Source organism: Helicoverpa armigera, chromosome 10, assembly GCF_030705265.1.
Source record: "Helicoverpa armigera isolate CAAS_96S chromosome 10, ASM3070526v1, whole genome shotgun sequence".
Lineage (NCBI taxonomy): Eukaryota > Metazoa > Arthropoda > Insecta > Lepidoptera > Noctuidae > Helicoverpa > Helicoverpa armigera.
The window spans coordinates 506690-534276 of record NC_087129.1 but is presented as its reverse complement, the minus strand read 5'-3'; the positions used below and the strand labels follow the sequence as shown (position 1 = coordinate 534276).

The following is a 27587-nucleotide window of genomic DNA, read 5'->3' as shown; positions in this document are numbered from 1 at the left end:
GTACAGAGAGAAAGACTTTGCGAAAGACTTTTGGGTGTGACTTTGATAAGAATAAAAAAAATGATTTTTCATTTTTCATTCGATATGTAGTGCCATACCATACGACCCAAAAAAATATTTACCAATAAACTGGTACCTAACCACACTTCACCCGAAAAAGAGTAAAATTTTATTAACTGGTAACATTCTGAGAAGTGTCAAAAATATTGTCTATGGCTTACGCGTGGCTCGATGACAGAACATCATTCATTGCGTACAAAAAAAACACATGTTGTTTATGGTGTCAAGAACAGTGTGAACTGCGATGTGAATGTGATTTGCACTGCGATTTTGCGAATTTTATCTTGTGAATTTAGTAAATGGTGGAATTTAGTTGTGTTTTGTAATGTCGTGACAGTGAAATAAAATGCAGTTCTACAAAGAGAGAATACTCAATGCTGCCCAGTTAAAAAGACTAAGTGAACACAAATATTCTTGTACGAGTGCCAGTATATTAGATGCATGGCTCCAGCCGTGGTGGTGCTGGCTAGTGTCTAAAACGCCGTTATGGCTCGCGCCGAATCTCATCACAATATTAGGTTTAATAGTAAATATAGTCACCACACTTATACTAGTTTGGTAAGTACATTGAAGGTTATATCAATACGTTACTAGGAACTGTGTCACAGATCTCGCTCGACCGTAACGACTTTCATTTTCTGGTGGCACTAAGACTTTCTAGCGGCCTGCAATAGTAGTCCAACACAAGTGGTCTGTGATGATTTTGTAACCGTTGCAATTTCCATTCAGTAAAATGATAGTTTCACGCATGTTTACATGTTGTAATGTATGAAAAAACTGACATGCGATTGGTCGGAGCAGGCTCGCGCCACAGTCTGCGTGATAAGATAGCCGGAATTGAGTTATAGCTGTCTCCAGGATTATCAATGAACAACACAACTAACTTCAGTAGTGTCTCAGTATTCTCACTGGAATCCCTACAAATCCCTGCTTGACCCATAACCTTTAATCTCTCACTTTCTTATAAGAATATAAACAGATACTTAGAGACTGCTTATTATTTATGTAGAGTCATTATGTAGAATATTGTAAACAAGAGGCAGCAAAAAAGCTAATTCTCAGTATTGGGTTCAGCCATTTTTTTCAATTATCACATGCCCATAGAAATTGTCATTGATTTAATAGATATCAGCATGACTAAACATTTAAAGTAGAAGTTGTGTAGCTGATAACTAACAGATATTATCTCAGTTTGGGTTAATGTCAAACCTTCCGATATAAGATTAGATATAATAAACTGGAGTTTTAATAAAAGTACTAAAATCCTGCGTTCATTGCATCAGTATATAATATTAGGGAGTGGTATCATTATGATACTATGATATCAATTGCAGTTATCTGCCTTATTTTAATGCTTTCATGGTGAATTGGCTGATCGGCTCTGGATATTTTTTATCATTTGTAATGAAGATTAAGAAAGAAGAAACAGGTATACTGTAGATACTAGTTGTTGTTAGATGAGTACAATAACAATCAAATATGCCTGTAAAACGTTTGATTTGAACATAATGTTACGTTTTATTATAGCAATACGTATTTACAAAGACGTTATATTACAAACACAGTCTGTAATATTTCCAGCTGTTAAAAAAAAACGAATGTTAAAGTATGTTTTACAAAAAATTAGGTCAAATAGACAAATACCTAATGATTATGGTAATTAATTGAAAATAGCTGTACATTTGTAGTGAGGTGTGTATGGTAATTAACCTCATTAGCATAAACACAATACCTACTTCTTTGAATAGCTGGTTGGAGTTTCCTAACATACCTAGAAAAAAATAAATTTTATACTAATTAAATATGTACACAGCTGGGCTCTATTTGGCCAAGTATTTGATGGAATCACATAAAGATTATTGGGTAATTTTGATTCTTTGTACCTTCAAGAGTCGGAAATGACAAAACCAATTTGAAAAATTCTTTCGCTGCAAGAAAGCACCACAATCCCCTGATGACTAGGCTTTGCTTTATCCAAGTTTGGGAAGTAGTTAGGGGCAAATAAAATAAGTGGGCTCACTTAACAATAAATAGATATGTAATGCTGCATACACATTACATACATGTACTAATTTTAATAAGTATTTTAGTATTACAGCTAATATTATTAAAACAGTCTCTGATGGCTCATATTATAATAGATGAAAACGTAAACCAATTTACCTTTGTTGTTATTACAATCATAACTTAATTTAGGAGGTTTTATATAGAAAATATTGTGTTAAGTACTTATATTTTAAAAAATTGTAGCCATTTATAAAATAAAGCATTATTTAATTTCTTTATTCATGCACAATTATAAAAAAGTAAAGTGCAATTATAATAAAATATTAAATGCACAGTGATTGAAGCCAATCAATCTCCCATTCATTGCACTGATTGGTCTGTTAAATACCTTAATGAGAATAAAAACCAAAGCCATCTAGTTATAATGTTCAGTAAAAGACAAATGAGAACTTTTGTCTTTAGGAGCCCTCTAGATACAAGTTATTATTAAATCGTAGCCAATTACAATTAGTTTAGATGTTCAAAAGGACTAAAAGATAAAAAATCATCACAAATGTGCGCATTTTTTGTCAAATATACAAATCTTTGACACAGAAATACTATTAAAAGGTTCCAATGGGCCCATATTTCCTGAGCGCCTTAGCAGGTTAGCTATGCAGTTGGTATTTCCCCTAAGGCACCATATGAATGTGTCCTCATTCAGTGCTCAACGTGCGTTACACATGACTAGATCGGTCACGCTCCGATGCCACTACAATTCATAGCAATTATGGCGTTGGCGAACCTATCCGTGTACTAGCTAGTACCTACTGCAAATGTATGAGGAACCTTCGATACACGATAATAAGAAGGTTCAAAAATGTTAATTGATTGGCCAAAATATGAGGTCTAAAATTAGCTGATAGATAAAGAGAAAAGAGGTGGAACATGATCTAATATTACCCCTGCCGTGACCTATCCGGCTTTCTAAGGTAGTGACCGTAAAGTATCGCGCCTACGCGTCAACCCAGCGACCTGAGAGCTCTTGATATAGCAAATCGACCAGAATGGCACTCAATGATCCTAACGACAAGCCCCTGATTATTGCTAATGCAGAAACCATTAATTCTATTCGTTATACTACGTCAACTCAGCGATAGAGGTTTATTCATTCGAGTTTTTGTTATTGGTAATCTACCAAATTAAAAATCTGACATTACGCCACTTATAAGCTTTAATAAGTTCTTCGTTACTATTCCATTATGGGTATAAATAAAGTAGGAATGCTATTGTCCCTGCATATACATACAGAACTTACACCATATTTTTTCTTTTCTGCATCACTACAGTAATATTGTTCTACCAGAGCTACAACCCACTGTTGATCGCTTCAGGTTCAGTCCAGACGCGCGGCAGGAGCCTCCACGATGGGCCTGCGCCCTCTGCGCGCTTGGAGTGTTCATCTACCAGAGCCTGGACGCCATCGACGGCAAGCAGGCCCGCCGGACCGGCAGCCAGTCGCCGCTCGGAGAACTCTTCGATCATGGCTGTGACAGCATATCTACAGTCTTCATAGCGCTAGGGGCTTGCATAGCCGTCAAGTTAGGGGAGTACCCTACTTGGATGTTCTTCCAGGTGAGAAACAATTGATAATCCGATCTAAAGAATCGCAGCAAAAAAAATCTCATACTTACTATTTTCATGCCTGTGTTATTACCGTAATTACCGTAATAAAAGGGCAAGGTTATAAACTCCCTTTATTACCCCATAGTACTTAGCCTATAGTCACCATTTTTAATGCGCAGTCGTAAGTAAGCATTCGGACTGACTCATTCCTTGTCGCTCCATTAAATTATTAATCGGTCCTAAGAAAGGACGGCCGATGACAGTCTCGGCAGACTTACTGCAAAGCAATTAGAGTATAAGCCTAGTACTTAGTTGGAAATAAAATTTAAATAGGTATAGTACTTTGATTGCAGACGTCTAGATTTTATAGAAACGACAATTCCGCTTCAACGACTATCACGTATCTGTAATCTTCATAATTACTTGTAACCTGTGATATGTCGCTGCTGACTAATTAATGTATTAAAACATCGTTTAGATAAGTATTTTATACGTACGTATCTAGTGTATGCGTGACGTTTACCTTAGGGAGTCTATGGAAAATTAACAAAGCACTCCCTATAGCATTCCGTGTTTAGACGTAGTATGTTAGTAGGAGCTCGCTAATGCAATTATTATTTATTCTTTACGGAAACGTGTGTAGTTCTATAACAGTGACAATTGCTTAAAGGTCGCAGTATCAATTAATAGAGGAATGCCAATGAGTCTGTTGACATTGTTTTGGTTGGATATTATGTAACTTTCTTGTGGGCTAAGCATGTTATGTTTACTGTAACGACCCGGCAGTCAGCACCTTATTTGTGTACGATTAGCTATTATGTCCATATGTACCTACATAATAATTAAGCATGTTGTTATCTTTGACTAGATAATGTTAGAAAAATAGAAGCAGTCATAATTTAAATGTTTTAAGTACAGGTTTTACGTAAATAGGCACCCACTCAATCGAATAAGGGAAATAATTACATTATTTACTAATAAGAAAGACCAAAGTACTTAGTACCAAATTAAAATTTCCTTAATTCTTATATAAAATACATTTCCGAAGCCAGGTATTATAACCCGGGAAATTGCTTGTTTAATATCATTACAGCTTTCCCGTAATACTGAAATTAAGTCGTGTAATCGTACCTCGCTGCTTTATTACTTCCTAAGAAAAGCCCCGCACTAGCTATGAATAAACTGTTATAAAATAACGGCATTTTTTGCTTACGTTCGTCAGCGAATTAGCAAACTTTCATTTGAGAGAACCTCCATGTTTACTCAAAGTAGTAGTCAGTAGCGGGTTTCTCTGCATTTATTTATCGAAAGTTGGAATTATTCCGAATATTTGCATATTTCGCATATATGCTTGTATTCTCTTTCGACCTTGTAAAAAGCACTTGTGAATGAACTACGTTCGTATGTCAGCTATGTCAAACCAATATGATGTAACGAGTTATGTACTTTTCCGTAACCGCGAATGGCCCTCATTATTTGAATTATTCTTATTTGGGAGTGGTGCCAAACTAACGCGCCCAGATACCGCCAAAATCTGGAAACTGGCCAATCTGTGTGAATCACTCTATTTCAAGTTTTACCTAAATTAGGCCAAGATAATGTGAAGTCTCTTGAAGCCTTGATTGGTAGGATATTGACTATTAAGCTAGAGGTCAATAACGTCCAGTCGGTAGTGACCTAGTGACCGATATCCGCATTTTTACGAATTCTTTACGAGACACGTCATTTACTTGTATTGTAGGTCATAATTCATTCGGACATTCCAAGATTTCTCGGCGACTGCGTTTGATATGACACGGTTGTAGCATTGATTCTGATGCGGTCAGTGACCTGGGCAAAATTTGTAATTTATAAACTAAATTATTATTTTTGATAAATGTAGATATATGAATCAGAGGAAAATTAACAATAAAGTTCAAATATTAGTCGTTTGTCATACTTAATTGACTATTATTGTATTGTATAAGAAACTTTTATATCATTGATATGATTCATTAGTAACGACTACAGCATTTTTTATGCCCTTATTTTCCCTAGAAGAGCCTTCTGCTGCAAAAAGACGACTTTAACAACTAAGAAAGACAGGAGACATTCCATATAGAACCCACCTATGTATTTTAAAAATATTTTCACACGCTTCTCCAAAATTGCAGTGTTTCTGCGCAATGACGTTGTTCTACTGCGCCCACTGGCAGGCGTACGTGACAGGCACGCTCAAGATGGGCAGGATAGACGTGACGGAGGCCCAGTACTCCATCATGGGCATCCACCTCGTGTCCGCCATCCTCGGCCCCAGCTTCTGGGCCACTCAGGTAACGTACTCCAACTGATCACTCATCAGCACTGCGTTTTACAGCTGCGAAATGACTTGCAACAATCACGTTACGACGTTTAACATTTAGACGCGACTAAGAAACATTTAAGCGCATTAGATTTTTTTGTCTGGCGATTAAGTGCGCACAAGTTGATAAAAATTTTCGTCTATAAAAATAGAGTGCGTTTTACGCGTCTATATGTAAAACGTCAATGCTTACGTCAAATATAAATAAATTGTTCGTTTGATAGAGGCACCATGATCAAAACATTTATACGAAATATATCAGTAAGAGTAACAAACTGACGTATGAGACATGTTGCCTCCATCAGTCGGGGAAATAGTTTATATTTGCAGCAAATTACGTGTTCACGATAAACAGTAACATAGTGCAAGTCATTTTGTACGCAAGCACGCCTCACACACGAATTATCTGAGTACTGTCAATTCAGTGTTGTCCAATGTTTAGTTATCTAACGATATTTGAATAACACTGTACTTTATTAAACAACTTGTCTCAAATTATCGATGTTGTCCTGCAAATATTTAATGTACACATAAAATAATTACGGATAAAATTATCTTCCACAAGATAAACAAAGTGGAGAAGGCATTTTAATAAAAAATAACGTTTCTCGTAATTCTTTTATGTTACACAAATCTTTGTAATACTACTACCGAATTCTAAACGAAAAATTACACCAGCTGTAATCTGTTAGGTGATGTTTAAAAATACCCACATGACGCTATAGTCGAGTTCTGTCAATGTTCCACCGTCACTATCAGGTCAACTTGACTCTACCTGAACTGAAACTTACCACAACGCCTTTGTCCAGTCTATCATTGCACACGCTGGTCACGATTCTGCCAACTAGAAGTCGATTGTCAAACACTATATGTTAAAAAAACTCGAGCTATTTAAATGTCGCTTTTATTTTTTTTGTAAAATCAGAGAAAGGTTATAAAAAATGTATGGGGGTTCTCGTCCTTGGAATTTCTTGCGTATTTTCTTGGAGGGTGAGTTAGTTGGTTTCTATTTGGCGGACGTGAGCGTCGCGGTGTGGGCGGTGAGTGAGGCTCGTGTGCGGCAGGTGGGCGCGCTGGAAGTGCGGTACTCGCTGGCGCTGGTGGCCGTGGGGGGCGCGTTCCTCACGGTGGGCGCGCTCGTCGCCGCCATCGTCTCCGGCGGAGTGGGCAAGAACGGCTCCACCGTCGCTGTGAGACATTTTATAGTCCCACCAACAATCAGCCCCTGTCGGAGACCTTTATCCCGTATTACAGACTTGGCTTGGTCACACTACCGTGCCCCCAAACTCAAATGTCAAAGTGATAGTTACAAAAATATTGGAATATTACCGCACTTGTCCAGTAAGCACATACTGTACCATAGCCAACGTGAATGCTATAAATATCAGACAAAAGAGCAGAGAAATATATGCCATTATATAAAAATATTTTTATTTGTTTTTTAATAAATCATTTTTGAACAAAGATTTTGTTTTGAAAAGACAGCAAACAGCAATTTCGAATTTAGAACTCCGTGTAAGGAGTTCATTTGAATTTGTGTTGTATTTATTAAAAAACAAAAAGATGTGTATCATATTTTACGTATTATTTGTGCTATCACTATGACATAGAATGTACGGTCTCCCACAGTGGCGACATTGTTTGGGCTGCAGATTGGGTATCGAAATTGTAACGTAAAGTAATCTCGGTTGACTTGCATACCTAGCGCGGAAGTAGTTCGGCTTCAGATTGGCAGCAGTTCCTTAGTCTCACGGCACTTTCACCAGATACTCACACTGTTTTATACTAATATTTGCTTACAATGTACAACATAAACTTAAGAATAATTAAATTAATGTATAGAAATAAAGCTGCCATCATTTTAAACCATTAAATATCCATCTAGAGTAGATATAGCTGGAGTTTGTACTAAAGTAATTAAATATGACATTATAAGCAAATAAGTAATGAAGTGTGATATCTCGGTGCGAGTGCCACAGTATACTTAGCTTATTGTTATGTTTTACTAAGTCACACTTTTGGTTTCATCGCTTATTATCATGTGGGTTTTTTTAATAGCATGAAAGAATTAATTATTGTAAATTAGACTATGCTCCCTGTCGCGACCGAGGAGTAGATCAATGTAGTTTATTAGTTAACTTTAACTTGAGTTGATTAAGAGAGTATTGTAGATTACGTTTAAATATTGTATGTATTAAGTATTTAATTGCAGGATGTATACTTGATGTAACTGTCTCTTCAAGGAGCATGATCTATGATAAATAATACTTTAAGAATGTCTTTGTTTCCGTGTAGGACTTGTTAGTCATGTGTTAACATTGAAGGCTTTCCCTTATAAGAATTGCACATTTGCAATATCTCTTGTAGTGTATGAATCACTGTTATATGGAAGGGCCTTCATAGTTATTTACAATCAATTTGTGGCTGGTGCGTCTCCCCTTTTATTTTTGTTTCCAAATGTGGGTCTTCACTCATTTTGAAGTATACTGCCAGTCATAAAGCTCTGGTTCGGACCAATACCAGTTGAGTGGAGTTATGTGCTAAGATCTGACGTAGTGACAAGACGATTAGCGGCGATAGTAAGTGGTAGGTGGTGTGTGGTGTTTGCGCACCGGCCCAGTGGCCCAGCCTGATGGCTCCTCATGCTGCAGATCCCAGCGTTGGGCGTGCCGCTGAGTCTGCAAGTTACCTCCATGTGCTTCGCGGCGCAGTTTTACTTTGCTACCAACTTTTTTACCACGTTCCGAGTTAGGGGATGTGGCAAAAACGGATCGACCGTTGCTGTAAGATTGCATATTGTTTAATTGGACCTACGTACGTGGGACGCCGGTGAAATGCGACGATACAGTCTTTATAATTACAAAAATAACTTTTCTATTTCTCGTACTGATCCCTTCTAAGTCTCTGTACTTTAAGTAATTTAAACTTGTACAGGACTAATTTTAGAAAAGAGATGACTGAAACGTCACATTTCTTGATTATAAGTTGCATGGAATATAATCGCGTCAATAACCCACCAACTGAAAAATCATTTGTGTAATAACTTTTGTGTTCTAACGGCGTGGAGGGCAGGAATTATCAGAAATTAAACAAAATATGGAAAGGTTTCCTGTGGGTTAGAATTGGTATTTCATTCGGAAGCTGAAGGACTAATGATATCAATAATATTATTATTTTTATAACTGGCTAGGTTTTGGTGATTAATAGACAATCTTATGTCAATTAACCTCTTTAAAGGTCTTCTCTATGGTAGCACTATGGGGCTCTCTTTGCAATCACTTAGGTATATATCAGGTGGTGTTGCACAATATAAATAATATTTCAAATACAGCACGGGTTTTATTGCCAAGCGTATATAATATTTTAAGTACACGACATCAATAAAACGTCAATAACTTGTGTAAATTGTAATCTAACAACATAAAATGTTACATTTATGTACATTAATACATATATTTGAAATACATACGATGCAATATTTGTACTTAAATAAAATATGCCTCATTATTAACACTCACACATCAAACTTACAAACTATGTTATGGCGCCACTTGCGATCTCTTGTCGACCGTTCATTTGTACTTGTCTATTCCTTAGGCATTCAGGCAGACAGACGAAGCGATGTGGCTTTTCGTTTTAACACATTGTTTGGGAGCTCACTTGATATCAACTGAGTTAATGTATGTTACTACAGTGGAGATAAGATTCAAGATGCTCTGTCACAATTAAAAGCTAAATGTCGCTTCGCTTCGCTGTGCCAGTAACACAGTGACAGCTACAGCTGAACATATAACACACGACATAAATGAGTGAAGACAGCACATGCCGATCAGTGTAATGTAAACGGATGTAAGCTTCCAGTCCGTACGTTAGTCGTGTAATGATATTAATGGCATGTATGTGTTTCTCTTTTCTGTTATGGCCTGCGTCGATTTGCCGCGGCGCGCTACACCGCGGGACCTAACCGCATGACGTCGTCACGTGACATCCTCACCATCATCGCATATCACGGTCTAACACTACAGTTACCGATAAACATCACTTTGAATCTGGTATCCAACTACGCGGTGGTGATACTCACCACGTACCTAGTCGTCGGTTACGTTACCGTCATTATGAAGGGTGGCGTGGGGAAAAACGGCTCCACAGTGGCAGTAAGAGTTTTTGATTAGCATTGTGCCGTATGAATAACACTTAACAAGAGTAAACGCTGCACAAAGTGTACTAACGGCGTGTCCACCGCGCTCCGGTGTCGCGTGTCGCCGCACGTGTCTGTAGTGTTGTGCTGTGTGTCATAGCGCACTCGTGTCGCATCCATCACGCCTTACTAACCGCATGTTTGTTTCGTTGCTTGTTGAATGTTGCATGCTAGTGTATGGCTTAGGCTTAGCTGTTAGTGCTTACAACCGAAGTCCCTTTAACAACTTTTGATTGCAGTCACTAAAGAATGTGGATTTTGATGTTGATTAAAAATTCAAACTAAAATTACAAGCTAATGTAAACATCCAAGCCTTTTTGCATCCTTGCATCTTTTACAGTCAATCAGCCAACTCTAGGCTAGTTGACGCTCCCAAAGGCCGTGGTACACCCAGTATTTCCACCAGGGTACGAGCATCCTGTCTCCGGTGATCCCGTTCTCGCTGGTGGTGGTACCGGCCTTCATCATCTTCCAGAAGAGCGAGTCGAATGTGTACCAGCATCACCCGTCGCTTTACATACTGGCTTTCGGTATGGTCGCCGCTAAAGTCACCAATAGACTTGTGGTAAGTTATTTTTTTATTGAGTGATTTTGTGTGTTTTTGTGTGCGCGTGTTAGCTTGATTTTGCTCATTTTTACACTCTTGATAGTGGAAGTTAAATAAGAGAAATTCTAACTACATAATATAAAATTTAAAATGTGCGTTTCTTTGTAAAGCTTACATTTTCACGGTAAAAGAAACTAATTTGCCTTGAAATTAAATCAGATGACCTTTTATCCTTGTGCACAAGTTCCGTAAAGACATTGGGGTCAGCTACCTATTGTTCCACAAGGTACTCATATCTCCAGGATGCAGTTGAAATCTCTGAAAAAACAAAAAAACTTGAACTGGCTTTAAAAATCTATTCTATATCAAAAATAGATTCGTTATAAGAAATTATATAATGTTTGCAGGTGGCGCATATGACGAAGAGTGAGATGGAGTATTACGACTGGTCGCTGCTAGGGCCCGCTATGTTGTTCCTCAACCAGTACTTCAACCATGCGCTGCCCGAGTACTATGTACTGTGGCTATGTACGGTAAGTCGCGTGAACATTTGTTTAGAAGGGGTTATAATTGTAGGAAAAATAATTGTTAAAATTATGCCCAATTTCCTCTTTTACATTACAGTCATCAAAACTTTGCATTTCAGGTTTCGTGAAAATTTCTTTAGTAGGGGTTGCAATATTTTTTACATTTGCTACATTCCCAAACATTTTGCATTTTTGACAATGCGGATAGCCAGATTTTTATTTTATTGAATATATAATGTTTGACATTTGTAAAGAAGCTTGGTGGGGCTGATGTTGATATAGTTTTATTTAAATGTCCAGAGTAATTTGTTGTACAACGAGATTTTATGTTCAAATGTTTCTCCAGATATGGGTATGCGTGGACCTGGTGCGGTACTGCGGGCAGATCTGCCTGGAGATCTGCGCGCACCTGCGCATCCAGCTGTTCCGCATCACTCCCGCGCCGGCGCCCGCCGCGACACACGCCGCCAACGGTACGCGCCGCGCCAAGCGAGCACACCACCACTCCTAGTGACACCACGCGCTGGCTACATAGTCACACTAGTGGCACTGGTATAACTACTGATGCTAGTGACACTAGTCATTAGGGCCGCTAGTGATACTGGTGAAACTAGTGTGTCCAGTGATGTTAGTAATACTAGTGTCACTAGTGCTGCTGGCAGCATTGGTACCGCTAGTCAAACTGATGTGGCTAAATCCATTAGTAAAATTTGTGGGACTAGTGGCGTTAAAATTACGTATAAAATTAGTGGTACTTGTACTACTATTAATATTCATGTCACTAGTTTCATTACCGTTGCTAGTGTAACTAGTAAGTCTTGTATAATTTGTGCCACTAGAAGTACTAGTGTCACTGGTACCACTAGTGTCAGCTGTCACTGGTGCCGCTGTGCGGTATGCACTGTCTCTTGTCTGTCAAGCACACATGTTCGTTTTACACGCTGCTGTGCCAATGTTTCACAAACTTCTGCTTATTTAATACACAAATCATAATTATAAATGTTGTAAAAATAAACTACCTACAAAAAGGTATAATAATTATTGTATGAAATACAATACTTCAATACCCGTACAGTGAAATTTCGTTTTAAAAATTTCGTTGTACGCGATGTCGGCAGCGTACAAAACGGACTTGTTATAACTAATTTGTTGAATAGTCACGGCTCGGTTTGTATATTGTTTATGGGATAAGGCTCCGGTGATCTAACGCCGTTCTGTTTCCTCTACTCTAACACTTATGCGAACTATATGCTAATATCTAGGACGTCCAAACACAAGGAATATAATACGTTATTTATTATCAAGTAGTTTTAAAGTTGTTAACATAAAATGTACGCAAAAACTAAAATAACGTTCTGAATTGCCTCTACATATCGAACAATGCATTAAGTGGCTACAAAAATGGACCACTGACGCAAATATTAAGCGTTCTATCAAAAACTATGGCATTTTTGTGTAAATAATAACTAACAATGACATAGAAATGTTGACAAACTGTATTAGCTTGTGACAGGATAGTTAGAAATAAAGGGAACTTATATTTATGTGTGTAACTTATTTATGTATAATCCGCGATGGCGGCGGGTCAGACCGTCTGCTCTCGAATATAAGCGTCGCTCTCAGAACTTCGGTAGTATTGTTAGGCATACTATACTTCGTTCTTCGTAGGGAACATCTACGTAGTCGACTCTACCTGTAGGAAAAATTCTAACTTAAAATTCGATACGCTTAGGAAATTAGGACCTAAATTAAAGCAATAATTTGAGAATTAAACGTAAATTATACAAGTAGTAATTTACTTAAGCAGTTACTACCATGGTGGGCAAAAAAAAAATTGGCACTTAAAACCTTTTTTATTTAAAACACTGTTTTGTCCAGCAAACACTACATGTGGCCAGTGTTTTTGTAAAGTTGTCTATGGGTCTAAAGAGTTCGGTTGCGGGTTAGACAGAGTGCATGCCTTGTAACGCTTCCTCTATAGGTGTTGGGTACTTCTAAGTTATATTAACTTATTGAGTCACAAAGTGATGGGGCAAGATCCTTCGAGTATCGAGAATTGTCTAGTATTGTGAATGTTCCAAACAAAATTTGGGAGACAAGATCTCACATTGCTGAGCATGCTAAGTTAACCTGAGCTGTTCAATTGAGATAAAAAATCAACAAAAGAGCGAATATTATTCTTAATAATTTGCTAAACTCTCAAATGGAATAAAATGCAATGATTTTTCAGGGAATAAAGTTCCCTAGAACATTCCAGAACTCAGTTCTCGCTACTAGAATGTCGACAAGCCCCCGTCACTGACCAGTGCGTCATTGTTGTAGATGACGAGGCGCATCTATTGGATAAAAGTTATCTCGTATACATAGGAAGCGATGACGAGTAAGTCAGGGATTCATGGATGGGATGCTTGCCCCCTAGAACATTAGTTTTAAACCAGTTTTTGAGTGTGTTAGTGACATTCGCGATGTTGATGTCATGAAAAGACTCATTAATCGCCTCAATTTCGATAATTATGAGTACCTTTTGGACGTCCTTTTAGGTACACTAAAATTAGCACGTTTCCTTGCTTGCTCGAGAACGGTCAACATCGCGGTTGTCGTCAATAGAGTACGTTACTTGCATTACTGCTAATTCTTCATATTAATCCCAACTTTATGGACAAGTTAAACTATGACATGTCTACCATGAAGGTTACATTCTGTTGAATAGCACCGCTTTTTAATTAAGTTGATGAAATTAAAATATTTATTTATTATTAACTGTTACTGATGGAGTCGGTGGCCTCGAGCGCAGACTAATTTAGCGTAAATTATCTAATAATAATTGACCTATGGACGGAATGTAACTTTGAATAAATTATAACAAGTTATTTAAAACAGCTAGCGAATTAGGCCAGGTAGAAGTCAGCTAGAACGAATACAATTAGAGATTATAATAATGTCTGTAAATAGCTAATTGTGCAAAGTATTCATAAATTCTGTTAACAAAATATAATGTAATTTTTCTTTTGTTGATATCAGCACTATTATGATAGAAGAAAATGTGGTATAGTTTAATGAATAGCAAGTAGTTGGAGAAGCTTATAAATAGAAGGGATGGCCGTTTCTTAGCCATTTACTCTGTTAAAATAATAATAACTAGCCAGAAGTGAACCTGGCAGGGAACTAAAACTAGATGTGTAATAAAATACAGAATTTTCGAAAGAATACAATATATTTACTGTTATACAATATTGTATCGACTGTTCAACCCTAGAGCAATACTAATTTTGTGTCTTTGAATATCTGTCTTTCCATTTTCTGTAGATCTATATCTAGATAATGTTATGCTCCATTTCTTAAAGTTTAGCTAGTCTATCGTTAAAATCTAAATTAAATCCTAATAATAAGTTTTGAATGTTCATTACGATTCATGTTTCTGCTAACAACTGACCGCCGGTGTCGGCCGCCACTAATCTATCTTCGCTCTCGTAGCTCTATTTACCTAAGTATATTTTCCTTCCAACGTATGTATGTGCTATAATATTATATGTATGAAGTGCTAGGAACGCTTGCAACTGCTAGAGACGTACTGTCTTCTCATCTAGTCGGTTCAAATGAATTAAAATAAAATAGTGATTGCACTCGGACGTACATAATTGGAGCTCAAAAATGTTAAAGGTTGAAGTAGCTATACAGCCGCTGTAGTGCTAAGTGTGTAAATATGTGTTAATTATTGATGTTACACAAACGCAAGCCCGCTGTATCATAATTGTTAAATGTATTTTTTATGTGAAATATAACAAATGTACATTTTGATTATACTTGTTTTATTAGAGTACCTGTAGAATACCACTCATTGTTTTTTTTTATTATATCAGAGTTAATGTTACAAGTTATATGTACTTTATCAAAGAGGTTACAAGTTATATGGTGCCTGTCTATGCCACAAGATGAAGTAGTATTATGGTTTGCTACACGCTAGAAGTACGGACACAAAGGTCAGTGGTGCTTGTGTTAGTTGTTTGAATATGAACCGTATTACACCACAATAGAGCTTGAAACTTAACCACAGTTGCGAAATATTTTGCTTGATTTTTATTTTATATATTATGGCTTTTTATTTCTTGAAAGCTTGCTTCATTTATCATTTGTAGTACTAACCCATTTGTTGAACACCTGCAAAATAAATCTTCTATTATGAATTTCCAGATTGATGTTTTTCTTATTTTTCTGTAACTTACACCTATTTCTATAAAAAATAAGGCAGAATTATATTTTTCTGTTACAGTAATAACGAGTGAGAGCGAAAAATCGGACGCCGAAGATATTATACCATTAATAAATAATAATTCTATTAGTTAATTTAGTAGTATTGCTAATTAATTTAAGTCTATTGACCAGATAATTTATGTGTTATATTTAAGGTGACGGGAGGCTGAAAATAGAGGAATTATGACAATAATTTCCTCATTTTAGAAGTACAATACCTATGTATTAGATAAATCACAAATAGATCAGAATATTTTTTTTCCTCCGAGTTCAGTATTAATATTTCCTGTTCACACCGGTCCGTTCTACAAGTATTAGCCGAATAAATTAGCATGTATAACATATTGTAATATGAACACTTTAAATGTCTACGTCTGGCGTGTCTTACTATAGTATTATTACAAAGATATCAAAGAACCAAGTTAAGTTTGTAAATTATTAAATCATAAATCAATTCGCAAATAAAGTGAGTTAATAATACAGTGTGTGTTTTGATTTGAGTGAAAACGGAACGCATCGCATATAGATAATGTATGAATGACGTAGAGGTACATTCATAGCCGAGTTTCACCCGACGTTATCATCGAGTATCTTATTTGTTTACCAACTGACTGTGTTAGTTATGATAGTTGTGAAAGTGTGGTTATAGTGAACTTGCGGTGACCATGAATCCTGGCAGACGGAGACAGGACTACGAAGGTCTGGATCAAGGTATGTCAATAAAAAAGTAGGTATGCAATTTAAATATAACATCGTTATCTTGTTTAGTTTCCTGTTAGGGATATTCTTGTGTAGGAATAATACGATTTTCTATAAAGTTATTGTTGTTCGTGATCTAAGCTATTAGCAGTAAGTATGTAAATAATAGATATTGTTGGCGCTTCGCCTAGATATCTAGTAGGAAGTTATATTATTATTGGGGGCGGATGATTGGCATTCCTAAGTAGCTGCACTGATCTTTAACAAAGAATGGAATTATAACGTTGTGCTAGGAAAATTGATAAAAGAATCTTTCTCAGACCTTGTTTTAATTGACCTTAGTGTACATACGTTTAATGAGATGACGGGTATGTATGCGCACGCGCTGATGTAAATTGGATAGTATTATAAAAGAACTGTTGTTTATTAATTGAATTATCCTTTATGACATGAAACTGTATAGGTAGTTATGATTGTAAATTAATTATCAGTTAACTTGAAACATATTTCGCAATGTTAATTAATGATTTTGCGAATACCTTATTTATCAAGTGGGTATCTCTACGTATACATACCTAAGGCACAAAGCCACTGAATTAAATACTTAGCATCATTATTTTTTGTCCTTCCCAATATCCTAAGCCCTAAGCAGTAGGTAGGTATCTACACAATGTATTTTTAATTGCAATACTATAAAAGGATGCCTCTATGTATAACAATAGCTAGGTTGTTATAGGACCGAGTTTATCGAAGTAGGTACAAGAGACGGGGAAATACCTGCAGCATAATAGGAGGGAAGTCTATGAATTGTGATCTACTGAGGACTGAAATTATATTTATTTATTTACTTAAGCTAATAACCATAAATAAATAGGCCAATGTTGTTGTGTCTAAATAAATATTAAGTGGAATTTAATTACCTGTCCACTATCATCAGGATGAGAAAGCAAACGAGTTTCAAGTGATTATCACTTATTTATCAGTTAGGTACTACTGATTTAACCACATTTTTATCAGTGTAGTAATCGGATACTTATCTATGGGTTCATATCTACATAGTTACTGATTCCTGAACACGATACCATCTTATACCTATCTGTTACCTACCGAACTAAAAGCACAGTGGATTATCAGGGTACTAATCTAGTAGGATGCTTTTGACCAAAAGAACAATAGAGCATTCTCAAAAATCACGTAAGACATGCCGAGCATTCTATCGCGGTTGTACTTATATTGATTTTCTGGTTTGGGAATGAATGATTATTCAAAACAAATACATCTCATTCAGTATCTGAAAAGGTACATGTTATAAATCTTCATTCAGCATTGTCTTATCTGAAAATAGGTACAACTGATTTCATGAAATACTAAGTACCTACCTATATGTATAGTAGACTGTTAAATTAGTGAATGCGGGAGAGGTACTTGAATACGTGATTGTACCCATGATTACTAACAATAAACTTTATCTATTTACATTACTTTAATCACAATAGCAAAACTATCAAACACAAGGTTTGAAAGCTGTTACCTAAGTTACCTAATTATAATTAAATTAATGAGAATTAAAAAAGGCAATCATAGTAAATAACGTGTTCAAGTAAGTACTATTATAAGGCTAGCTTACTTACAGTTTTGCAGGTATTCAGTGTACATATTACTCAGGTTTAACTAGCTTAACATATAGTTTAATTTGCTCTAGTACCACTACAGTTTCGAGGCAATTGCAATAACAGCTGGTAGATGGCGCTGCGAGCGTTTCGTTTAATGAGGGTTTTCGAAAATGGCAATCCACGAGGTGGCAGCACCGAGTCGTCAGGTCCAATAACTGTCAAAGTGCTTATCTTTACTATGAATAGTGAACGATTTTAGTGTTTTTTTTATTTTATAATTAAAGCACTGCATTATTGTTTTACTATTGCGGTTGAGTAAATAAAAAAAACTAAATCATATTGTGTTAACAAATTTTTCAACAAGCTTTTCCTTAGTACCAGTGACTTTTGCACCTTCTCTCTTAGCTCAATTTTTAGTTCGGAAACCTTATTCTGACCGTAGTCCATAATAAAATCAATAACACTTCCAATATAACAGAATTTCAATAAACAATAAGTTCGGCACCTACAATTCCATACTATTTGACAGCTGTTTGGACCAGACGCACACGTGGCGCCACCCGGTGGCAGAAAAAATTTCAAAAACCCTCATTGTAACTGTTCATGCTTCCTGAATTAGGCTGTTACAGGAAGCTAGAACTGCTTATTTAGTAGGTAATTTTACATTAGAACTATTTACATACTCTAGCTAGTTTAATTACTGCGGTAAGTAGATGTAAATTGAATCGTAGTAATATGTTGCCTTAACACATTGATAGGTATACAAATGCCTTAACTAGACCAAAACAATAGAAAGTCGGGTATATAGCTTTTATTTCTGAAAATCTACCAGACGTTATTATGTTTGTGCAATAAATAAAATATTTTTCATCCCACCATCTCGGAAAGAGTAGTTTTACCCTTTGATATCTGAGCGCAAAAGTCGTTTTTATCCTCTAGAGCGGCAAAGTGATTTGAATTTAGAACATCGTGTGCAATACTCCATTTGGGAAAATCTTGATAAGACTTTTCAAACAAATACATATTAAACAAATAAAATACTACTTAAAATAATTATTCAGTTAATTAAGTAATTTTTATTATTGTTTTTACATATATTTTTAACCTCGTTTCATTTTTAAACTGAGTTTTCAAATAAATGAACTTTAATAGGTACTTCTTATTAATTTGATAGGTACTCATATGTGAGCGCCATTTTGTTTTTTTTTGCATTTAGTAATTTCCTCGATGAAGTGGGGATGACTTTGCAATCTTGTATCACAAATAACTATAGTATATATGTGCTTACATAATGAGCAGTGCTAGTCAAGTGTGTGATTGTGTGGTCCAAATATTTCAGAGTCAAGAAGTGCAGTATGGCTGACGAGAAGCTACGCATTGCTGCAATCACTGCATGTGTATGCATCGCGAGCTACAAGCCGGGTGCTTAGATACATACGGCATCATACACAGCCGTGGAGCACATTACGTGAGTACATCATGTTTGATAGAACTTTTATTCACCTCACATTTTAGAGTACTTAGGTAAGTTAGGTGATGATGATGATGATCCACTCGGCCATTAATCATCAATATAGACCATTTAACACAGTCGAACATTTTACCAAATGTGCGTAGTTTTTCAAAAGAGAGATTTATTAACAAAATGTTCAGTTGCAAAGTTGCTTTGCAATTTGGTTTATTTGATACTTAATAATGAATGGTGTATTTTAATAATTTTGAACATAAACAAAATGTAGGTACCTACACATATTTACATAACTTAAAATAAACTTATATGAATTGGTAAAGTTACGGTGAAAAAGCTATTAAGCAATTACGGTGACAAACACCGCGTGAATAATAAAAAGGTTGGTTTCTATTTGTGTAATAGGTTGAAACAAAGGAATAGACTAGCACACCACCTAAGGGAAGGTCTAGCTGGGTCATCAGGCTACTATTAATCACGCGACCGCTCCTTGTCGCACGCCTACCGTTCGTCAAAACCTACGATTAGGTAGGTTACGTGAACTGGGAGAAAGAATACTAGTCAGTTTACTGTATATTGGAAGTATAGTTGTATAGGTCTGCAGTCTACGTTTTTTTAATTAAAGGCAATCCGATCTGAGCCGCCTTTTGTCAGAGTGATTGGATTTCGAACGAAGGGACATCGTTCTTTTAAACGCCCGATTTGTAAAATTCAAGAGACTTAATTTGTATTTGATAACTTGAAATTGATGCTAGTATTAGTAAGTTATTAATTAATCGGTAGAATACTCGAAAAACTGATGTTATAATAACGGCTGCAATTTGAACTGGTCATGGTAATATCTGTCAGGCTGCACCGTCTTAACAAGATTATAATCCATTTAGATTTGGCAAAAATGTGGACTGCAATTTCCATTCCTGCCGTTTAGTACGAAGTTTACAATTTTCATTTGATCAAATCCTCAAACATCCTGAAAGAGATAGAATTGTCAGTCAATGCTAAGGTCAAACCACAGGCTGCAACTCACAGTCGGAAGCCATCGGGTGAAGTCGTCGAAGCTCGGCTGTCATCGCTGACCGCTTGCAATTGTTGACTCAAGCAGAAAGCTTTTAGGGCTGTCACCCGTCAGGGCTGGCGCCGGGCGCGACAGTGTTTTGAAACGTCAACGTCACAGTCTCAGTAGTTAAAATCAAGCGTGGGTGTGACGGGACAGTAGGAAAATGCTGTTGTTTTTCTTATGGTTTTATGCCTAAAGTCTTATTTAACTTGAAAGAAAAATCTTCATGGAAGAAAAACTATTTTCATTTTATTATTTTCACATCTTCATGTACGTTCTCTATAATTTCGACATTAGGTATATTTAATTTAGGTAACCTAATAAATAGTTGTAGGACAGTACCTGATTAGCGCCTAATGCCATAAAACATATGTCACTTCTGATAACTTTTCTTGAAGAACAACAGAATACTATATAAGAAAATGTACATAAGTTACTAGAAAATTTACTAACACCTTTAGATAAACATAGAATCAGAGAAATAACAAGACTAGCGTTATGCTGGTGTTTATAGAAAAGTTCGTTGTTACATCTTATTTATTTGAAAGCCTATCGTCCCGGGGAATCAGATAACCCGATTCTGATAACTCAATCTTTCGGTTCACCTGCGACCGATAAATTAATTTGCACGTGAACTAATGTTTTTTTCGGATCACGGCGCACGGGCGTCTTTAGGTGCTGTTAATGATATACATTTGTTGTAACTTACTTGAATGATCTACTCAGTAGTGCATCTACATTCTAGTGGTGGTACATAAGGAGAGTATCTATATGATTGATGAGATGATTATTTTCTATTGAAAAGAATTTTAAATTGGACCAACAATGTATAAAACAAATCATCATCCTCATCCTCCGAGCCTTTTTCCCAAACTATGTTGGGGTCGGCTTCCAGTCTAACCGGATGTAGCTGAGTACCAGTGCTTTACAAGGAGCGACTGCCCTGCCTGACCTCCTCAACCCAGTTACCCGGGCAACCCAATACCCCTTGGTTAGACTGGTGTCAGACTTACTGGCTTCTGACTACCCGTAACGACTGCCAAGGATGTTCAATGACAGTCGGGACCTACAGTTTAATGTGCCATCCGAAACACAGTCATTGGTGTCTAAGATATACTTAGAAAGTACATACAAACTTAGAAAAGTTGCATTGGTACTTGCCTGACCTGGAATCGAACCCGCGCCCTCATACTCGAGAGGTTGGTTCTTTTGCCCACTAGGCCACCACGACTTCCTAATGTATAAAACAAATGTCCCCAATATTATAAACTTTATTGTACTGCCGATACGGTAGACAAAATTACATAAATCACACATCGTATATTGTAAAACTTCACATGTCAGATTTGTTTAGTTATCAGCCCCATGCGTGTGAGTTATAGCGCGCGGATAATTGTGGAATGGCGTGGCCAGCTACCCTGCCACTCCTAGAACCCTGGGCTAAATATAAATACTGTAATAAAAAACATTGAAGATAGTAAATTGCTCTAAATTCGGGGTTAATTAAATAGCTTGAAGCTTAGTTGAAGGATCACTTCGTTCATTGATAATATTTTAAGTAACTAATGGATTTTAAACGGATTTCGAGTGATAGAGTCTACTCTTGTAACTTAAGTATTCATAATTTAGAACTAGTTCATTTTTGTGGGTCGCTCTTTTGCTCTATAGTGCAAAAGAAGCACTAATTTTAAAATATTTAGTCATTTACTTATCTGGAGAGTCGCACTGGTCCCAGACTCTTATTCCAGTCTCCTTGTTATTTATTTTTATATGTTGTATACCTAATGAAGGTTGTAACTAATGGATAAGTAGGTAGTTAGGGAAATAGCCGAACTGCAACACCATTATTTCTAAACATAGCGAGCACGACGACCATGAAAATCAGCACTTACTTTTATAGCAGCAACATCAACAAAAGCGCCTGAAAAAATAACAATAAAAAGCGTTCCATCAGTAACATTGACAAAGTGTTGGCGCTGGCCTTTCGAGGCATAATAAAAATGTCGGCCCCTCTGTCCGCCCTTGATATTCACTGACATTTTGAAAAATAGGAAGTTACCATTTTACTACGCAAAACTTCTCTATTGACACAGTTCTGAAAGCTTTCGCAAGTTTAACGACCTTGCGTTGCGTGAAGTTGTGCCTTAGTGGTAGAAAGAACCTCAGAACTTAATTGTTCTTCGCTATTTGCTGTCAAACTAACAACATTTTTCGTAGTAGGTATGTCTAGGCAGGTTATGATGGTGATGATGATGATGTCCTAATAGCCGATTATCAGCCATGGCTGTTCTCATGTAAGGAGATAGTCAGCTGCGCAGGACACAATTTTAATGCACAAACATTTGAGGTAGATGCAGCTGATACGGCAGAGACAGATAAATTCACAGTTAGAAGTCGCTTGCACATATATATAATTAGAGAAAAAATCTAATTTGTAAATGACCAGAGGAGTTTAAAACTTTACTAAGCTACTTGACGATTAAGTTATGTCACGCAATGATGTTCCTGGAACAAATTATTCAAGCTTATGAAGTGCATACTTGTTGTATCCTGCGACATGCCTTGCTCTGTTCGACCGTTGTTTTTGTAATATTTCAGTTCGCTGCAGGAAATATTTGATAACTCACGTTCCGATATATAACTCGATCAGAATGATTCGAGATAAAGTTAAATTGGCTTTTGGCGCTATTGCTATCGGAAGGTACCTACTCTTTTATTTTCCTTTCATTTCCTCTTGGGTATGTTTCTATTACATTTTAATTATAGCAATATAGTAGTAGACATTTTTTTTACTTATTAGACTTCTAGTTAATTACTATAAAACACTTCAATAGATTTTAGTTTATATCGTTTAAATAGAGCTCATTATACGGAGTTCACCAGTCTGTATGTGGTATCTTGACAAAAGAATCTAAAGAAAGCTTTCAAAAAAGCTAGTCATTGCAACTTCATTCATCAATACGTTATCAGTCTCGCGGCCAATCAGGAAGTAATAACGCTGGCCTTTCTCCAAACTTTACCGTGGAACAATCAAGTTTATTGGACAAACAGACAGCACGTTTGTAGTTAGTTAGTTTGTTAGATAGTGAAAGGTCAAAACTGTCGTATGGGAGCGCCGGGTCGCGTGTGCTCGCGTGCTCACCGCTAAATCGGGAACAAAGTCACTGTTTTGGCCAGTTTTTTTGTAAATTAAATGTGATTAATAAACTTGGGTGACAAATGTTAATGGTGTTTTTTCAAGTAGAGAAGTTGAGTAATGTTTATGAGTTGTGAAGGTTTGCATATGTTTTCGTTAATTAGTAAATATCAAAATCGCATAAAGATGTCTATGAACCAAAGTCAGTTTTGTACTCAATTCAGTAGGCCTACTCATTTTAACAAACAATACAAAGGTTAACAAAACAAAGTACTTACTTATTGAGAAGATAATTTAAGTAAATCTTAACAGAACATAAACTAATCCCATTTACCAAGAACAGCCACCATAAACCAGAACTTAACACAGCCATTCACACGAACACTACCTATGTGTAAACATCCCTCATTACCGCAGCAAGTTAGCCATGTAGCCACCTAGCCACCGTAGCAGGCATGACAGCCATCGGAAGTGGCGGCCACCGGCGCCCGCGCCCACTTCCGAGCCACGCCCACCGTGTCATGGGTTAGCCTACCGTATTGTCACGTAAACGGTCTATTTTGTAAAGCCTTTTAGAATCAGGTAGTTTGTTTATTTTGGTAATTAAAGCATTAATATTTTGATAAAAATATTGAAAGTATTTGTATCAGTATTTACTATTTTAAATGACTATTTCGCGGAATTAACGCTGTATCAATTTTCTAACATTTTATGAGTAGGTGTATATGTGTGTACCTATATGTCTACTAAATGATGGCCCTTTGGCATTTAGTAACCGTGGGAAATAAGCCAACCCTGTGCTAGGGAAAAATATTGCCCTTATCATGTAATAACATTATATGACAATGATATTATAAGTAGAAATCTTTTATGTAATATCAGATAAGTACTCGCAGATAGATCTGAACACTGAACAGTCCTCCTACACTCATGAAGTAAATAAATATAGGTATATCTATCTATTTCTGAAACGAGGAGTTCTTATCATCTAAAATTTGGATATTCTAAAAATAGACTTTATCTTCTTGGATAAAAATAGTACCTACATCAAACGGGAGAGTCTGTCTAGAGAGGATTATAGTTATAATATTTTTGGCTAAGTCTGCACACCTGGGTATCCATACCTATTACCTGACAGATTTTAATAAATCGCTTATATTGTCAAAAAATTTCAACTTATGCTCTTGGAAAGACTCCCTCCTGGACACGATCTCCCGAGAAGAGTTTGGCAGTCCTTAAACAGACTCCGAACGCAGGTCGGCCGAAGCAAAGACAATCGGTCCAGGTGGGGTTTCACGGGCGGGGCGGACCTTGGGTGCGAGTGCGGGGCTGCTATGCAGACCATGTCCCACCTCATCGCATGTCCACTGTGCCCTGAAACTTGCTCGCGGCAGGACCTCATGAGTGCATCCGGCCGTGCTCTAGCTGTGGCGGCATATTGGGCTGACAAAGTGTAGTCTCACTATAAGACCTGTCATCGACACGAAAGAAGAAGAAGAACTCATGTATCACGCTGATGATCGAACCCCATACATAATTATTAGTGGTAACGCTTATATAGCCACCAAACAATGAAGAAAACAAACATCTTTACATTTTAATGCACTCAAGTTACTCGTACTATAAACAAACGCGCAAGCAAATCAATGGTTCATGGGAAGTCGCAATCCCCCAAGGTCGTGTATTTCAGTATCATTTCATTAGAACGTATGACACCGATACCCGATACAATCGATTGTTTAAACTCGAGGACACGCTGCCCTTGGCGAATCGATATGTTTATCGACTTCCCGCTTCCGATTCATATCGCCAATCGTATCGAATCGAATGGTAATGACCGATGGTAATTGGAACTCGTAATAGCCTTTAGTTGGTTTAATTGTGGTAGTAAACAATATGAATGATTTGTTGGACAAAAGTTTGAGTGATATGATAACAATTAGAATAAAATTGCTTTCCGTGTGAAAGTCGTACTATTTTTATGCATTAATAATGTTTATTGGTTTATTTCGAAAACGGTGTTAATTGTGGAGGAATTGCATTTATTGATTTGTTTTTCCTTTAATATATAATTTTTCATTTTACACACAAGTATGAAGACATTATTTATATCCTAGAAGGTAGTTTCTACGATATCAATAGGTAGAATTAACTTTTGAAAGTGTACGACAGTCACTACTTACTACAGAATAATTTATGTGTGTGTGTGATATAAACGAAGACCATGTAAAGTCGAGTTTTCCTCTTGTTAATTAATAAGTAATGACTACTTCCGTGGAATACAAATCGAATCTTATTGGGCCATTAAAGTTTTACTGACCAATCAATCGATGTTTCTTTTTTCTGTTCAATGTTTTGTTTGTTTATAGAGAAAAAAAAAACAAATATCTAAAATGCATTTTACACTGAAACTAGCTGAAGCTATAAAAATAACACAATAAAATATACAATTTCTGTGTGTTGTGTATGCCTACCTACATAATATGCTATCAAAAAATAAGATTCACGCAATCTAAAATCATCAAATCTCATGTTTTTGGCATGCCTGCTTCAACCCAATTTGCAGTTGGCGAATAAATGAGCCGATGATAATTCTGCTTAACTTTAAGAACACTCTTTATACTTCACTGTCCACGAAGTAGACACAATAGTTAAACAATCGGTGTGTATCACATAATGACTCATGGGACAGGGAAGTTACTAAAGTCCACCTGAATCCAAAAATATCTGAAAAGAAAAGAGTGATAACTGAGCATATCGCACACTGAAAATAGCTTAAATTCCGCCTGCACGGAGGTAGGTAAGTACGAACATATACGAACTACTTATTACCAGTTTAATTAACTCGTTCCGTTTGAATTCAATGTTTATGTGCACTCCCTGGCTAACTGCTTTCAAAGACTACGGCTCCTGGGTGTTTCGATATTAAATATTCACACTTCTCAGACTTTTCTGGTTACATTAAAATTTTCTAAAACATTTTTTAACACAGAATTACTAATGTTTATTTCAATTAGTTATTGTTTACGTGTGCGGCACCTGCAGAATATGAAAGAATCGTCGTAAATACATAATTAGTTTTGAATAAAAAAATACTTATTTAACCTTTTGGACTATTGATCTTAATCACTTTAAGAAAATGGTCAATTTATCCTTACCAATATCTCAGTCTTAAAATCTGTTCGAAACACAAGATCTACAGTAAGTACAACATCGAAAAACCCATAAGGACACAATAACAGAATGTACGTATTCAAACATTGTGATGGCAAAGAGCTTCTTTAGGGTTGAATATTTTACATATTTCAAATCACCATGTAAAAGTAAATTTATACTGAAGCGACGCAATACACGGAACACTGGTGTTTTCTAAGAAAATTCCAATATTTCGTTTTTCAAACTTGTATTTTGCTTGATCTGCCTTTTGCCTTCTACCTTATGTCTTATTGCACAATCTTTTGTTTTTAATTCCTTGAAACCTGTGTTATTCTTCAAAGAGTTCCTATCTTGTTGTAAACTTTAAATAAATAGCTTATCTTTATCTCCAGTCGCGTATTTCACCGGAAGTTTGTTCGCCTGTCAGCTTGCTGACAGGATATAACTTCCTGAAAAGTATAAGAATCATCCAAAAAGTATAAGAATTTTCTCAAGCATTCATAATGTGTTTGCATCGTGTAAAAGCTTTATATTTTTTACTTTTACCTTAAATACCTTGCTTACTTTTTTACGTGTAAATGTAAAAAAAGTGAATAAGAAGAGAAAGCTTAACTAACGTTTTTGAGAAAAAGTTTGTTCGGACATATACAGTCTCTCACTCGTTAGACCGTATCCACTGACACAGTAACTCGTTTTTCAAAAAGTTTGCTCTTAACTTGTACAAGTTATGTATAGACGAAGAGGATGTCGCTCTAATAATCACAACTTTAACACTCACATATGTTATATAATGTTTCTATCTCCATCATCTGCCGCCTAGCCTTTTCCCAATTAGGTACTTACATATATTTGAGAAGCCTACCAGTCTAACTGGATGCAGCTGGGTACCAGTGTTTTACATGGAGTCACATCATCACATCTG

The 27587-nt window shown here is 36.4% G+C and overlaps 2 protein-coding genes and 1 long non-coding RNA gene across 6 annotated transcripts in view; 2 read left to right on the top strand and 1 right to left on the bottom strand.

Moving 5' to 3' along the window:
• The first annotated feature begins 235 nt into the window (after positions 1-235).
• LOC110375203 (cholinephosphotransferase 1) lies at positions 236-16018 on the top strand. 4 transcript variants are annotated; one of them, XM_021333235.3, is made up of 8 exons: positions 236-618; positions 3441-3681; positions 5826-5984; positions 8665-8796; positions 10618-10776; positions 11166-11291; positions 11632-11758; positions 15556-16018. In XM_021333235.3, exons 1-8 carry the CDS (start codon positions 407-409, stop codon positions 15627-15629), a joined length of 1230 nt encoding a protein of 409 aa, XP_021188910.1. In that variant the 5' UTR covers positions 236-406; the 3' UTR covers positions 15630-16018. The 4 variants fall into 4 exon arrangements, with proteins under 4 accessions (XP_021188910.1, XP_021188912.1, XP_049697104.1 ...); XM_021333237.3 differs by lacking the exon at positions 8665-8796 and adding an exon at positions 7078-7203; XM_049841147.2 differs by lacking the exon at positions 15556-16018 and adding an exon at positions 13608-15083.
• LOC126054676 (uncharacterized) lies at positions 14161-17219 on the bottom strand. Its single transcript, XR_007511057.2, has 2 exons — positions 17156-17219; positions 14161-15443 (listed from the first exon to the last, which is right to left on the bottom strand). It is a non-coding gene; the product is annotated as an uncharacterized LOC126054676 (long non-coding RNA).
• Atp8a (ATPase 8A) overlaps positions 16104-27587 on the top strand; it is a 79849-nt gene continuing 68365 nt past the window's right edge. Inside the window, exons 1-2 of the mRNA XM_049841108.2 lie at positions 16104-16247; positions 19188-19316. Of these exons, the coding sequence (XP_049697065.2) occupies positions 16202-16247; positions 19188-19316 (175 nt within the window). The 5' untranslated portion in view covers positions 16104-16201. The remainder of the gene's footprint in view (positions 16248-19187; positions 19317-27587) is intronic.